Source organism: Schistocerca gregaria, chromosome X, assembly GCF_023897955.1.
Source record: "Schistocerca gregaria isolate iqSchGreg1 chromosome X, iqSchGreg1.2, whole genome shotgun sequence".
Taxonomy (NCBI): Eukaryota; Metazoa; Arthropoda; class Insecta; order Orthoptera; family Acrididae; genus Schistocerca; species Schistocerca gregaria.
Window position 1 is genome coordinate 805,552,490 of NC_064931.1, and position 15,452 is coordinate 805,567,941.

Below are 15,452 nucleotides of genomic sequence, written 5' to 3' on the forward strand. Positions count from 1 at the left end.
AATTTTCCTTCGCTAATCCTTTAGTGCCTGATTGTGAGAGGAAGACGCTCAGCATCCTATTCTATAATTGATCAAAGTCCTATGCCTAATTTCAGTTAGGTGAATTGTTAGATATATTTATTTAGATTTTTCTTCACACACTCTCCAAGGAACTGAAGGTCTTGACTCAATTTGTACTTAGAATTAGAAAGCCAGTATGAAATGATTAATGTGAAAGCAACATGTTAAGGGAGCCATACCCATTTTCTGCTAACGCTAATCTCTAAATGAATCCAGGCTTCAGAAATTTTGATCAACTCCAATGCAAAGCACAATAAAATGTTATGCCTCAAGTATAGGTTACCTTCTATATATATTGTACTGCATCGCTCTCCATTCAGAGACAATCATTGTTAAGGTATTCTTGTTGTCAGTCACTATCAATTTATCGGGATAGATGGTATGCAGATGCAGCACGCCTGGATAGTAGATCCTGTTACGTTGCAGAAGAATTCAATAGAATGACACCTGGCTTCGCTGAGGCGTGTCAGCGCATATTCTTTCTCCCACAAACATTGTTCCCCATCAAGTGATCTATCACACCTAGACGTTTGTCGCAAAGACTATGAAATGCCCATTCACTATAAAGGGTGAGCCAACTCAGGCAGGAACCGATGATAAAACAGTTTGGCTCCTTCCCCCTCCCCCCTCCCCCTAAACCAACCAACCAAGAAACTCACCACCCCAAATACATCCTGCAGCATTTGAAAGAAGCTTGTAAGAGAACGTCAACGAAATAGCGTTTATGCGACTTGGTCAAATAGTAGCAAGGTAAATATTTGCAAATCAGGGTCCCACCGTCAGGAGAAGAGGTTCCATAATCTCTGCCCTATTGCCAGATGTAAGCGTAACGTAACTCAGGTATGGTTCTTGTGTTTAGCTGTGCAGTTGAAGCCCGTCAGCATGTGTTATGCTGTTGTAGCAATCAGATTACTCGCTCGTAATGCTACTGAGATGTTCACAATGCACACGACAGTCAAACAAATGAATATCATTTATGGCTAACGTCGACAAACTATTAGAGCAGGGGTGTTTTTGTATGCTGAAGAGCATCCGGATCGTGTCAAGCACTCCTGAGCTCTGTTTGCCAACATTATAATAAAACGTTGCAGGAACTGGACGTGTGGAGAATAAAATATACCAAGGAAAAAGAAGAGCAACTGCTGAAAGAAACGAAACTAACATGTTAGCAGCAGTAACACGCAATGAAGTTGTCACTAAAAGGCATCTCCGAAGTACGAGAATGATCAACATAATGAGTGTTCTACACTACATTCCATCGCATTTCATCCTCGTCACATTTCACTGCATCTACTGCATCTACAGATGGCAGTGATTTTCATAACTTGTTACAGTTTTCCCAATGTTATCTATCAAAAGTGCAAAGTGATGCACACTGTATATGCAAAATTTTGTTTAAGGTAGAACCATCGTTTGCAAACCGTGGGCACGAAGCTCTTCGCAATATGCATTAATCGTCACTTGAAAATACAAGCCGACTCCAAGAAGTGAATAAAACCAATTTGGTCCATCTACGTTTGGTGCGTTGTTTCCAAGACCCACATCACTCGTCTCTGTTTTATCGATGGAAATCTAAATACGCTCAAGTATGTCGGGTCCTAAGATATGCTGCTGCCGCAGCTATTGGAAGGCATCCCACTCGGCATAAGGCAATCAATAAGGTAATGACATGATGGCTGTCTCTCCTACTCCACCCATATAATGCCAGAACCTCCTAACAAAAACACTTGGAGAGCATTGGAATATTCGTTCAGGAAAAGCAAAACTATCCGCACACCCGCCAAAGTTAACACTTTTGTACTTTTATTTGTGTCGAAAATTAAAGCAGGCAAACACGAAAAACAAACAGGCAGTCTGAGTTCTAATTAAGTCAACTTTTTAGGCCCACACTTGGTGTAAAACACAATGCACCCTGAAATTAATTATTTCCACATATTTAGTTTTCTACGATGCTTTTCAATTGTTACAATGGTATCACCATATCTAAGATACGTAAAGGGCGCTATCATTTCAATCTGAAGATATGTTATTGGTAGTTCACACAATTCACTAACATGAATTACTGTTTTTAGAAGTTCTACACAAGAAAATATAATCAATGAAACTAACAGCTTAATACTGATTTTAATTTGCATTTACATGAGAGGATATGTACTAAACAAACATTCAAGGAATGCTACAACATTCACCCGCCGAAAGTATAGTGCCAAGGCTCTAAAAATGTTTACAGACCACAGTTTCCACAATCAACTGCTAAATATCACTAAAATCTTATGAGAGTATGTGATGTAGACACACACACACACACGTTTAACTGAGCGCACACACTTTTAGGAGGAGTTTTTAATTCTAAATGTTCAAATGTTTGTTAATTTCTAAGGGACCAAACTGCTAAGGTCATCGGTCCCTAGACTTACACTACCTAAACTAACTTACGCTAATAACAACACACACACCCATGCCCGAGACAGGACTCCAACCTCCGGCGGGAGGGGCTGCGCAATCCGTGACATGGCTCTTTAAACCGAGCGGCCACGCCGTGTAGCTTTTAATTCTAATGTTGAGTTTAAACTATGTATTTTTGGAACAGACTAGGAGAATTTCTGCAGTGTTTATATTAATACAACATGACCAAAGACAGTGGTGGTGGGACAAGACATAAAAAATACCAAAGAAATTCGAGCAACAAGACAAAGGTGGAAAGTCGACACCTCAGAAATACAGATAAACGTAAATATAATTATGTATGGTACTAAGTGATGATTTGGAATACAAAACACATTTAGGCTGCTTATCGTAATACAAAAGTATAATTACAGAGCTCTGATCATGAATAAATATTCAAACACTGCACAAGAACAATGTTTAATTATTGTTCAAAATATGCAATATTGCGAATGCAAAACCTCTGTGACACTGCTGCTGTAATATAATCATTATATATCATTTTAAAAATTAAACACGGCTTGCATATTAGCACTACTAACGAAACTTTCTGATGACCCAACTTTGATAATTGTACTACACTCTGCAAGCATAGCGAACCTTAAAATTAAACATTTCCACGTCTAAACTATGCGTATTATTTACTAAAGCATATACAGCTCACTTGTTGTTGTTGTTGTTGTGGTCTTCAGTCCTGAGACTGGTTTGATGCAGCTCTCCATGCTACTCTATCCTGTGCAAGCTTCTTCATCTCCCAGTACCTACTGCAACCTACATCCTTCTCAATCTGCTTAGTGTATTCATCTCTTGGTCTCCCTCTACGATTTTTACCCTCCACGCTGCCCTCCAATACTAAATTGGTGATCCCTTGATGCCTCAGAACATGTCCTACCAATCCATCCCTTCTTCTAGTCAACTTGTGCCACAAACTTCTCTTCTCCCCAATTCTATTCAATACTTCCTCATTAGTTATGTGATCTACCCATCTAATCTTCAGCATTCTTCTGTAGCACCTCATTTCAAAAGCTTCTATTCTCTTCTTGTCTAAACTGTTTATCGTCCATGTTTCACTTCCATACATGGCTACACTGCATACAAATACTCTCAGAAACGACTTCCTGACACTTAAATCTATACTCGATGTTAACAAATTTCTTTTCTTCAGAAACTCTTTCCTAGCCCTTGCCAGTCTACATTTTATATCCTCTCTATTTCGACCATCATCAATTGTTTTACTCCCCAAATAGCAAAACTCCTTTACTACTTTAAGTGTCTCATTTCTTAATTTAATTACCTCAGCAACACCCGATTTAATTTGACTACATTTCATTATCCTCGTTTTGCTTTTGTTGATGTTCAGCTTAGATCCTCCTTTCAAGACACTGTCCATTCCATTCAGCTGCTCTTCCCCTTGCAGTCTCTGACAGAATTACAATGTCATCGGCGAACCTCAAAGTTTTTATTTCTTCTCCATAGATTTTCATACCTACTCCGAATGTTTCTTTTGTTTCCTGTACTGTTTGCTAGAAACGTAGGTTTGCCTTTACTTAATCTTTCTTCTCGGATAAGTCTTAGGGTCAGTATTGCCTCATGTGTTCCAATATTTCTAGGGAATCCAAACTTATCTTCCCCGACGTCGGCTTCTACCAGTTTTTCCATTCCTCTGTAAAGAACTCGTGTTAGTATTTTGCAGGTGTGACTTATTAAAATGATAGTTCGGTAACTTTCACATCTGTCAACACCTGATTTCTTTGGAATTGGTATTATTATATTCTTCTTGAAGTCTGAGGGTATTTTGCCTGTCTCATACATCTTGCTGGTGGCGCAGTGGTTAAACACTGGACTCGCATTCGGGAGGACGACGGTTCAATCCCGCGTCCGGCCATCCTGATTTAGGTTTTCCGTGATTTCCCTAAATCACTCCAGGCAAATGCCGGGATAGTTCCTCTGAAAGGACACGGCCGACTTCCTTCCCCATCCTTTCCTAATCCGATGAGACCGATGACCACGCTGTCTGGTCTCCTTCCCCAAGCAACCAACCAACCAATATCTTGCTCACCAGATGGTAATGTTTTTTTCAGGACTGGCTCTCCCAAGACTGTATGTAGTTCTAATGGAATGTTGTCTACTCCCGGGACCTTGTTTCGACACAGGTCGTTCAGTGGTCTGTCAACCTCTTCACACAGTATCTTATCTCCCATTTCATCTTCATCTACATCCTCTTCCATTTCCATAATATTGTCCTCAAGTACATCGCCCTTGTATAGACCCTCTATATACTCCTTCCACCATTCTGCTTTCCCTTCTTTGCTTAGGACTGGCTTTCCATCGGAGCTCTTGATATTCATACAAGTGATTCTCTTTTCTCCAAAGGTCTCTTTAATTTTCCTGCAGGCAGTATTTATCTTACTTATTGTCACTAATTAAATAAATTATAGTTTAGTCAATGACTGTACTTCTGTTTTTGATCAACACATTAAATTCATCTAATCATATAAAAATTCGTTCTAAAACATCCCAAAACACATATTATCATTGTTCCCGTTCTACTTTACGCCTCAAAGTGCGCTTGTCGATGAGAGTTACCAAAGCAAACAACATTATTTGCAATTTAAATTTCCCCAAAAAGTCGTCTCTAACACAATCAGCCAAACATTATAGTGACCCAATGTTAAGGTATTAATTTCACCTTGCAGTTCAAAAAATTCTCATTTTCTGATGTCACACAGTGGAAATTATTTGATACTATTTGATACCTGTACAGGTAAGAAATGAGGCTTGCTATGGTTTCATAGTCTCCCAAATATTTGAACAACTCCATGTTGGGGGCATTACCTTTATCTTGCAATATAAAGCGTTTACAGTCTTCTACTAATAATGTTATGTAATGCTGTGACACAATGGGAACTACATAACACTTTGATGAAATAGCATATTGAATACTTGGTGGTTATTGTCATCGTCCCAGTCATAGTGACTACCATTACCTCAAGCTCATGGTTGACTCTATTGGTTGAATGACTACCTTTACATCTCTCAACAGTTTACAAGTAATCACAAGTAGTTCCAAATAGTACTAAGTGGTTCCTGTGAGTTCTGACAAGTCTCACCCTTATGCTACAGCAAAATTGCGGGTGACTGCCATTATTTACCAGATATTATTTGGTGAGGCAATGACAAGAATCGACAAGGCGACTATCAATGAGCATGCAAACACCTTATAAAGTCTAATTCTGATGTTGGCTAAGGAAGTTATGACTCATTCTGACAAGTTGCAACTTCTACAAACAAGCAAAAGTGATCAGTCAGCACGTTGAGACCTGTCACATCAATACTTGTTCCCACAGAGCAGTGTGTATCAGCTACTGAGAAATGGCAGATACTGAGAGGTGTCAGCTACTGAGGGTGTCAGCTATTGGGGGATGTCAGTTTGTCCTACAACTCTAACAACCTCTCCTACAATTGTAACAAAAAGCCTCACAGTCATAACAATTTTCTCTGCACCTGTAACAAGTTTCCTCAACACTGTATCAACTTGCCGACAAAACTGTAACGACTTGCCCCAAAATGGTAGCAACTTGCCCCCAAAAAAGTTGCAGTTTGCCACGCAATTGTATTAACACCCTCTTGAACTGTATCAACGTGCCCCTGAGTCTGTAACAGCTTGACCCTTGCGACATCTGTCACAATTTTTCCCACAACTATAGCAACTTGACCAAAAACAATATCAACCTGTCCCCCCTTTTTCCTGAAACTGGTAACAACTTGCTCTCAAACTGTAACCATCTGCCTAAAGTTGACAATGTGTTTCACATTATACTAGAAATTTCAGGTAATTCCCTAAGCAACACTTGCTCATTCAGCAGCAAAATTCAGAACTACTCAAAGAATTCAGCATTATTCGACTGAAGCAGCACGGAGGGAGATATGGGATCCTGCACAGTTTCTTATCTCCTTTACACAAAATTTCTTATCTCATTCCAAATAATTCCAAGTAATTCCAAGTTTTCCTGGCAAATTACCATGTCGTTCAGGGGAAATTTCTAGTCTTATTGAGCCACTGATTACAATTTTGGGACAAGTTGACACAGATTTGTGGCACGTTGTCACAGTTTCAGCCAAAGTTTTACTGTTTCTGGGGAGTAGGTTGATACTATTTCAGAATAAGTTGCTACAGTTGCTGGGAATTTGTTATAGTTTGAGTGGGGAATTTGATACAGATTTAGAGTAAGTTGTTACAGTTTTTGGAGCAAGATGTTACAGTTTCAAGCTACATCGTTACGTCAGCTATAAGGCATGTGTGGTATCAGCTACTACGGCATCTCAGTTACTGGTCATACAGTTCATAGTTCTCTCAATCACTATCATCCTTGATCTGGAGGCATACCTGATAACTTCCCACACTATAATGAGAAAATACCATAGGTATAGGGTGGCTATTATTGAACTGTATGAAATAAAATCGTCATAACTTCAGAACGGTTTGCGGCAGGATGTTCAAACTGTACAGTTGGACGTGAAGCATGATGGGAATTTGTACGGTTTGGTTTAGCGACGAAGCGCACTTTCATTTGGATGGGTTCATCAATAAGCAAAATTGGTGCATTTGGGGGACTGAGAGACCGCATTTAGTGATAGAGAAGTCACTTCACCCTCAATGGGTGACTGTGTGATGTGCACTGTTCAGTAACGGGATAATCGGTGCTATATTCCTAGGTGGCATGGTGACTGCCGAACGTTACGTGAAAGTTTAGGAAGATGATTTCATCCCCATTATCCAAAGTGACCCTGACTGGGGCAGGATGTGGTTCATGCAAGATGGAGATCGATCCTATCGAAGCAGGAGAGTGTTTCGTGTCCTGGAAGAACAGTTTGGGGACCGCATTCTGCCTCTGGAGTACCAAGAGGACACTGACATGGGCCTCGATTTGCCCCAATATTCTCCTTATCTGAACACATGTGTCTCATTTTGTGGGGCTATATTAACGACAAGGTGTACAGCAATAACCCCAAAACCATTGCTGAGCTGAAACAGCTGTTCAGGAGGTCGTCGACAGCATCGATGTTCCGAAACTTCAGTGGGTAATGCAGAATTTCGCTGTTTGTCTGCGCAGCGTCGTTGCCAATGATGGCAGGCATATTGAACATGTCATAATCTAAATCTGAATATTTGTACTGAGTTTATATGTTGAATAATTTACTTTTTTTTTACTTTTTGCAGTCACAAGCTGATGTCACAGCCAATATCGTGGCAATTACATTGTTTACTTTGGTAATTCTCGCCGAAAAGTGGAGTTTAAGCTGTAAGCTACATCACTAGTAGCTATTTTTTTAATAGCTGGTCGCTTATATGAGGTGCATTCAATTCTAAGGCCTCCGATGTTTTTTTCCTCCGGTCTGGAAAGAGATAGAAACATGCGCATTGTTTTAAAATGAGGCCGCGGTCATTGTCAATACGTCCCAGAGATGGCAGCACCGTACGGCAGATGGAATTTTACCGCCAGCGGCGAGATTGAGAACTGTTTTAAATACTTAAAATGGCGACGTTTTCCTTACTTGAACAGTGTGCAATCATTCGGTTTCTGAATGTGCGAGTTGTGAAACCAATTGAAATTGATCGACAGTTGAAGGAGACATGTGGTGATGGAGTTATGGAAGCGTCGAAAGTGCGTTCGCGGTTGCGACAGTTTAATGAAGGCAGAACATCATGTGACAACAAACCGAAACAACTTCGGGCTCGCACAAGCCGGTCTGACGACATGATCGAGAAAGTGGAGAGAATTGTTTTGGGGGATTGCCGAATGACTGTTCAACAGATCGCCTCCAGAGTTAGCATTTCTGTGGGTTCTGTGCACACAATCCTGCATGGCGACCTGAAAATGCGACAAGTGTCATCCAGGTGGGTGCCACGAATGCTGACGGACAACCACATGGCTGCCCATGTGGCATGTTGCCAAGCAATGTTGAAACGCAACGACAGCATGAATGGGACTTTCTTTTTGTCGGTTGTGACAATGGATGAGACGTGGATGCCATTTTTCAATTCAGAAACAAAGCGCCAGTCAGATCAATGGAAGCACACAGCTTCACCGCCACCAAAAAAATTTCGGGTAACCGCCAGTGCTGAAAAAATGATGGTGTCCATGTTCTGGGGCAACGAGGGCGTAATCCTTATCTATTGCGTTCCAAAGGGCACTACGATAACAGGTGCATCCTACGAAAATGTTTTGAAGAACAAATTCCTTCCTGCACTGCAACAAAAACGTCCGGGAAGGGCTGCGCGTGGGCTGTTTCACCAAGACAACGCACCCACACATCGAGCTAACGTTACGCAACAGTTTCTTCGTGATAACAACTTTGAAGTGGTTCCTCATGCTCCCTACTCACCTGACCTGGCTCCTAGAGACTTTTGGCCTTTTCCAACAATGAAAGACACTCTCCTTGGCCGCACATTCACCAGCCGTGCTGCTAATGCCTCAGCGATTTTCCAGTGGTCAAAACAGACTCCTAAAGAAGCCTTCGCCTCTGCCATGGAATCATGGCGTCAGCGTTGTGAAAAATGTGTACGTCTGCAGGGCGATTACGTCGAGAAGTAACGCCAGTTTCATCGATTTCGGGTGAGTAGTTAATTAGAAAAAAAATCGGAGGCGTTAGAACTTGAATGCACCTCATACATGTGTTTTCTGTACTTATAAACTCGTCATGGTTATTTACACATCAGCTCAATCAGTCCTAAACAAAAAGTTTACCTGCATGTTTAACATACTAGTTTGTAGGGATATGTGTTTAGGCACAAAAAGTGACAGTCACTTTTTTTGAAAATTGCTGATCGTGTTCTGGCTCCAGTTATTTTATGTGTGTGTGTGTGTGTGTGTGTGCGTGTGTGTGTGTGAGAGAGAGAGAGAGAGAGAGAGAGAGAGAGAGAGAGAGAGACGTGGTGTTGTTGCTGATGTATTTTACATGTGGAAATACTGCAAGATATACACTTTATGTTAGTTTTTTGGATAAATGGTTTTGTACATCTTGCAAAGAATTTCAGATCGTTTGGATACCTTTACACCCGAGATCACTGCTCTGGGGCTAAATTGTGATTTCATTTTAAAGTCTGCTAAAATACTATGTTGGGATTGGCTCAAATTGACTGGAGACGGGAGAGGGTAGTGGAAGGAGGGACGAGAAGAGGGAGGACATAGCTTGTTACATAATGATGATGATTATGCTCTTAGATAAGCAGCATGCGTCTTTTTATGTGATAGATAAGGGAGTACAGCATTTATTTTGGATTTTTTAATTTTCTGTGATTGCAGCCGCATGACAGTAGTGCCATCCAGTGGCAGACACTTCAAATTTGTGTTGTAATTACACACACACACACACACACACACACACACACACACACACAAACACACACACACACGCACGCACGCACGCACACAAGGTGTCTCTCCACCTATGGGCCATCAAGTTCATTTCTCTGGTGTTTTGGCAGATATTTGTAATTTAGTTTTTGCAACATATAACACGTGTGAGTCCAAACCAGATCTGTTCATCAAGTCCTTCATATGAGGCCCAGCATTGACAGAATGTCTCCGTTTGTTTCCTGTTTCAAAGAAAATGATTTTACATCGGAACTTTACAGGATCATTCGGTAGAGTGCTACCAGATTAGTCTAGTGTGATATTCGTTTTACTGATACGTGTTAACAGGGGCGCAAAACAACAATTAATCAGTGCTCTAGCAGCGACTGAGCAGGGTACTACTGCATAGTGGTAGCAGTCAGCGTAGGTCAGGGAGTTGTTGTCCCTGCTGAGGTATTCGCTATTCCTCATGCTTTACTGGCACTATTAACACTTACCAGTTAAGTGAATTCACACTAGACTAATTCGGGACCTCTCCGCCGAATGACAATATCTTAGTCTTTTGGTATAAAGAGCCTACAGTCTCTTATTTATTCCGTTTGTTACTGCAGTCACCCTTGTTTGTGTGAAAATGCTTTCGAAAACACTGCATAAGACTGTTATGTACAATAACCACAATGTTAAACACAGAGAAACACAACATCACCCACAAAAGTGCTTTGATGTAGTTGTCATCGGTGTGGGAACAGTTTAACATTGCACCACTGTGCCACTCTTCCATTGCATTCAGTGAGCCCATATGCAAGGTGCATATCAAATAACGCTTCAGCAGTAAAACATATTCATAGGCGCTGCTGTGCACTGTTGTGCACTGTTTTCAATACGGTACAAATACAAACATAAATGGGGCAACAAACCAAATGAAATGCAATAACTCTGCAATGAGCCATCTGAGACAAATGGATCCTCATACCAAACTACTCAGAACCTATCCCTGAAGAACGTCTGAAAGCCTGTCAGTGTGAAGTAGATGACAGAGTGAACTAATGCCTATTTCATAAGTGTCTACTTCTGATAAAGAGAGTGAAACCATGAAGTATACCAAACTGGATGTTAATAAAATTGCACTTACCTTTCATTTTCTTGTTTGTGCATAGTAATCAATTTATCTTCCAAGCACTCAATGTAACCAACTGCGAATCCCTTGAAATTCTTGATAACATCAAACTGACTGAGCCTGTAACAGTTATGTTAGTTGTGAATATAGCTTCAGTGAAAACAGTTCATGAGAGAAAAAAGTTGACAGTAATGTATTGTTCCCAAAATACGAAATCAGATAATGAACCAGGAATTAAATTAGATAATGATACTAATCTAAATGTATTACTATATTCTGATGATGAAGTCATAATACAAGAAAGTGCAGACGATGTCCATTAGCGGTAAATCGACTAAGCCAGGTACATGCAGAGAATACAATCTAAAAGTGTCATTATATAAGATATGCGCTATGGTCTTTCAACGTAAAAACCAAATATGCACGAAAATAGTAACTAACGAACACAAGTTACGGTTATGAAGACGATACAGATAAAAAATCTGTACAAATGTAAATGAATTACTGAAGGAACGAGCACACTTCACTTCTAAACCATAAAATCTACGAAAATAAATTGACTAAAACTACCATTACTGTTATATGTTGACGAGAGTTGGGGGAATAAAAAGAAAGCAGCAGAGATGAAATTGCTGATGAAAGTATAGGGCTGCACAAGAATAGATTTAATAAATAACGAAAATGTTCGAAATGAGTTGAACATACAATGCATTAATGAGGAAATAAATGAATAGAGGGAGAGGTGGAAACAACAGGTGAGTATAATGAGACATGAAAGAATCAGATAATCCTGCAGTATGCGCAGTCTGATAAGGAACACCTTGACTGCGAGTCGCAAATTCAATCTTTAGTAATGCTCATTTGAAAATATTGTGTTACCATTTATGACAGAAAAAATGAGCTATTAGTGACTCACCAAGTGCGTCAGCAGGGCGACAGAAAATGAGTGTTCGGTAGGTGCACCTTCTATGGGGTGTATGTACTGCACTTCACAAAATGGACATTGTCGATATTCAAGAAATGTTCATATCAAACCTTTAGCTTGCACCATGAACACCGAATAATAAATGGTGAGCCACTGTGATCACACAGATTCATAACGAACACTAGGTACTGTTACTTTAGCTGCTGTTGACATCACCCTGAATTCGACTGACCGTAAATCTATTGTGTCTAGATTGTGCCTTTGCACATTTCTCTTTTAAGAATTTACAGCTTTCCTACAGCATTTAGATTAATTACATTGTACGTTCCAACTCGTGGAATATCATTTCGTTGATTTTTCAAGCTCTTTTTCATAATCACTTCCCACTTTTTAGGCCGCAAGCAGAGATACGAATGGCGGGTAATCCGGAATATTTTGACAACTGCGAGATCAGCATAACAAAAATGGCTCTGAGCACTATGGGACTCAACTGCTGTGGTCATTAGTCCCCTAGAACTTAGAACTACTTAAACCTAACTAACCTAAGGACATCACAAACATCCATGCCCGAGGCAGGATTCGAACCTGCGACCGCAGCAGTCGCACGGTTCCGGACTGCGCGCCTAGAACCGCGAGACCACCGCGGCCGGCTCAGCATAACACTTCTTCAATTAAAGACCATTTTACTTGATGATCCACAATATGTCTATGTAATACAGTGATGTTCACTGCTGTCAGCATCCTCTTGCAATTGATTATTACTGATTCTTCCGCCTTTACGGCTGTTCTTCACCTCAAGAGCATGAGAGTGCCTCCACCTTTATACGCACCTTCGCTTTCTTTGACAAACCTATTGGCGGAATGTGAGACTCCTTACGCACAAAGTTTTCAACTGCAATTGGTTATTAATTTTATTCAAAATCTATGTAGCATTTGGGATATGACCTGGGAATCAGGACGTGATTAGAAGCCAATGACGCTACTTCTAGCCGAAGGTGAGATTTTTTTATTGACACATTTGGTTGTTTTGGTGAAGGAGACCAGACAGCGAGGTCATCGGTCTCATCGGATTAGCCTGGAGCGATTTAGGGAGATCACGGAAAACCTAAATCAGGATGGCCGGACGCGGGATTGAACCGTCGTCCTCCAGAATGCGAGTCCAGTGCGCCACCTCGCTCGGTATTTATTGACACAGTCATCGGAATTGAATTTCTGCCATTTTCTGAGGTTTTACTGTAGGTTTTGTAAGGATTATTAACAGTCGTGCCAAACAAACTTACTTAGTTGAAGCCCACACATGGTATTTTACTTTAACAAAGAATACAAGGAAAAATAAAAACATTCGAAATTAACAGAATGTGTTTTAATTTACAAAGCAAGAAATTACGGAAATTCCAAACATTTCAAAAAATGATAAACTGTAATTCAAAGACACAGTAAATACAAATTTACAGTTTCATTAATAACATTCCTATCAGGTTTTAAGTAGTTCATTTCATAAGTAATGCCATATCATGCCCTGGAAATATATCTTACATACCTCAGTTTCATGATAGCATTGCTAGCAGACTGATATCATCTGGACGGTATGAGCTCCATTTGATATTTCAGGCGATTTCTTACAATTCTTAGTTTTGGTCATTGCATAATGTGTGTATCGGTTTGCTCTTTATCATGTGACCAATTCAGGATAAAATCTTCCTTCATAACGAAGCACATTTCTGGACCAAAATCATTTATGGGAATGTTCTTTAATTGGGTTTCATCGCCTGAACCGTTGTCATTGCTTTCGAAAAAATTCATTACTCCATTGTCACCAGCGTTAGGCAGAGAAAATTCACACCTGCATCATTCTGAGGAATTAATGCTGCGGTAGAAAATCTTTTCATAGTGTTCGCTTATAAGGAACTACTGTATCCTATACTTGTATATTTATTTTCTTGTCACAAATTTTCTTTAAGCAGCTTCACATCGTTTTTCCCAAACCATCTCCCAGAAAACTTCACCATGACATCAAGGGACTAGACTTTTTATCTACAACGGAAGAAGGCCGTCTTTTGATCAGTTATAAAATACACATTGCATGTGTTCTATTTGTCTCGAAGCGCTACTGTAGATTTTTCTCTTTGTTTTTCACGCTTTCCATGAGTTTCTTAATAATTCATCCTTGGTTAAGGATGAAGAGTGGTTGTCACTAGCAGTTTCTTTCCCGTAACGTGTTATGAATCAACTACAGGAAAAGAAAAGTGAAACTGTGCCAGGTATCAAAGAAACAACACAATAACTACGAATTCTGTTCTCAAAACTTGTTCAATCATTGCAATTTTGTCCAAAAACCACCATTACCGTCTCAAAGGAAATGGCACACACGGCCATAACTAGCTTCTTGGGCAAATCTGGGGCGTATGGGGGCTAATACTATGCCTCAGAATAACATCCAAAACCTCACTAACGACATATGAAAGCTTGTTATTTACACACAATCCCAAATGGATCCAAATGTTAAGCCAGCGTATCTTCAGCTCATTGAATGGGACTAAGAACTCTCCGATGCAATGCACGATCAGTGAAACATAAAAATGGAATCCTGTTCCAAACGATGCATACAATTTATCCATCACATTTTGCGAAATCAGAGACATGCCTGAAGGTTAACTCTCACATTAAATTACCAAATAAAATAAAAATTACTCGAGAAGACTGGTTTGATGCGAAAAGCTGAACAGCCCCATTATTCAATCGTCCACGAATCTGTATCAGATCAGGAATTATGAATAATCAGTCTGCTACAGCTTTATACCGCTTAGTGACAGCGTAGATATCAAGTGGATCACTAACAATCAAGTGACACCGAGATGAGGCATACCAAATTACACATGCAGGAAGTGATGGCCTGTTGAATGGCTGAATGCTCATGTTACCGAAAGGCAACAGACTGAAATGGTGCGGCAGTTCTTTCACTAATAAAAGACCAAAATCTTATATTTTTAAGCTAGATTTCGGCCATGATGGCACCTTCATGGTAACGAACAAAATCAGCTGTTCACTATATCTCCCTGTGATAGATGACTAGGAAGTATTTGAATACCTGATGGGGTCGGATCGCTGTCGTCTCGTCCGTTCCGGACGACTGCGTCAGACAAATTGAATTTTGAAAACGCTGAATGGGAAAGTTTATCAACACGACTAAAAGAGAAAATGACGAATATCCCTCCACAATTAGCTGAAATTTAAGGCGTATAAGCGATTCATGGTCCGCAGCTCTTGGTCTCGAGGTAGAGTTCTCGTTTCCCGAGCACAGGGTCCCGTGTTCGATTCTCAGCGTTTCAGGGGTTTTTCATATGCCTCGAGATGACTGGGTGTTGTTGTCTCGTCTTCATCATCATCATCATTCATTCCCATTATGGTCGGAGGAAGGCAATGGCAAACCACCTCCGCTAGGACCTTGCCCAGTACGGCGGTGCGGGTCCCCGCATCGTCCCCTACGCTCTGTCAAGGAGTATGGGACCTCATCATCATCATCATCATTATCAAGTGATTCTTGAAT

General features: G+C 40.4%; 1 protein-coding gene across 1 annotated transcript in view; it reads right to left on the bottom strand.

Moving 5' to 3' along the window:
* Positions 1-11,053, bottom strand: part of LOC126298331 (dynein axonemal heavy chain 7-like) — a 1,150,327-nt gene extending 1,139,274 nt beyond the window's left edge. The window contains exon 1 of the mRNA XM_049989626.1: positions 10,996-11,053. Within this exon, the coding sequence (XP_049845583.1) occupies positions 10,996-11,018 (23 nt within the window). The 5' untranslated portion in view covers positions 11,019-11,053. The remainder of the gene's footprint in view (positions 1-10,995) is intronic.
* Positions 11,054-15,452: the final 4,399 nt, after the last annotated feature.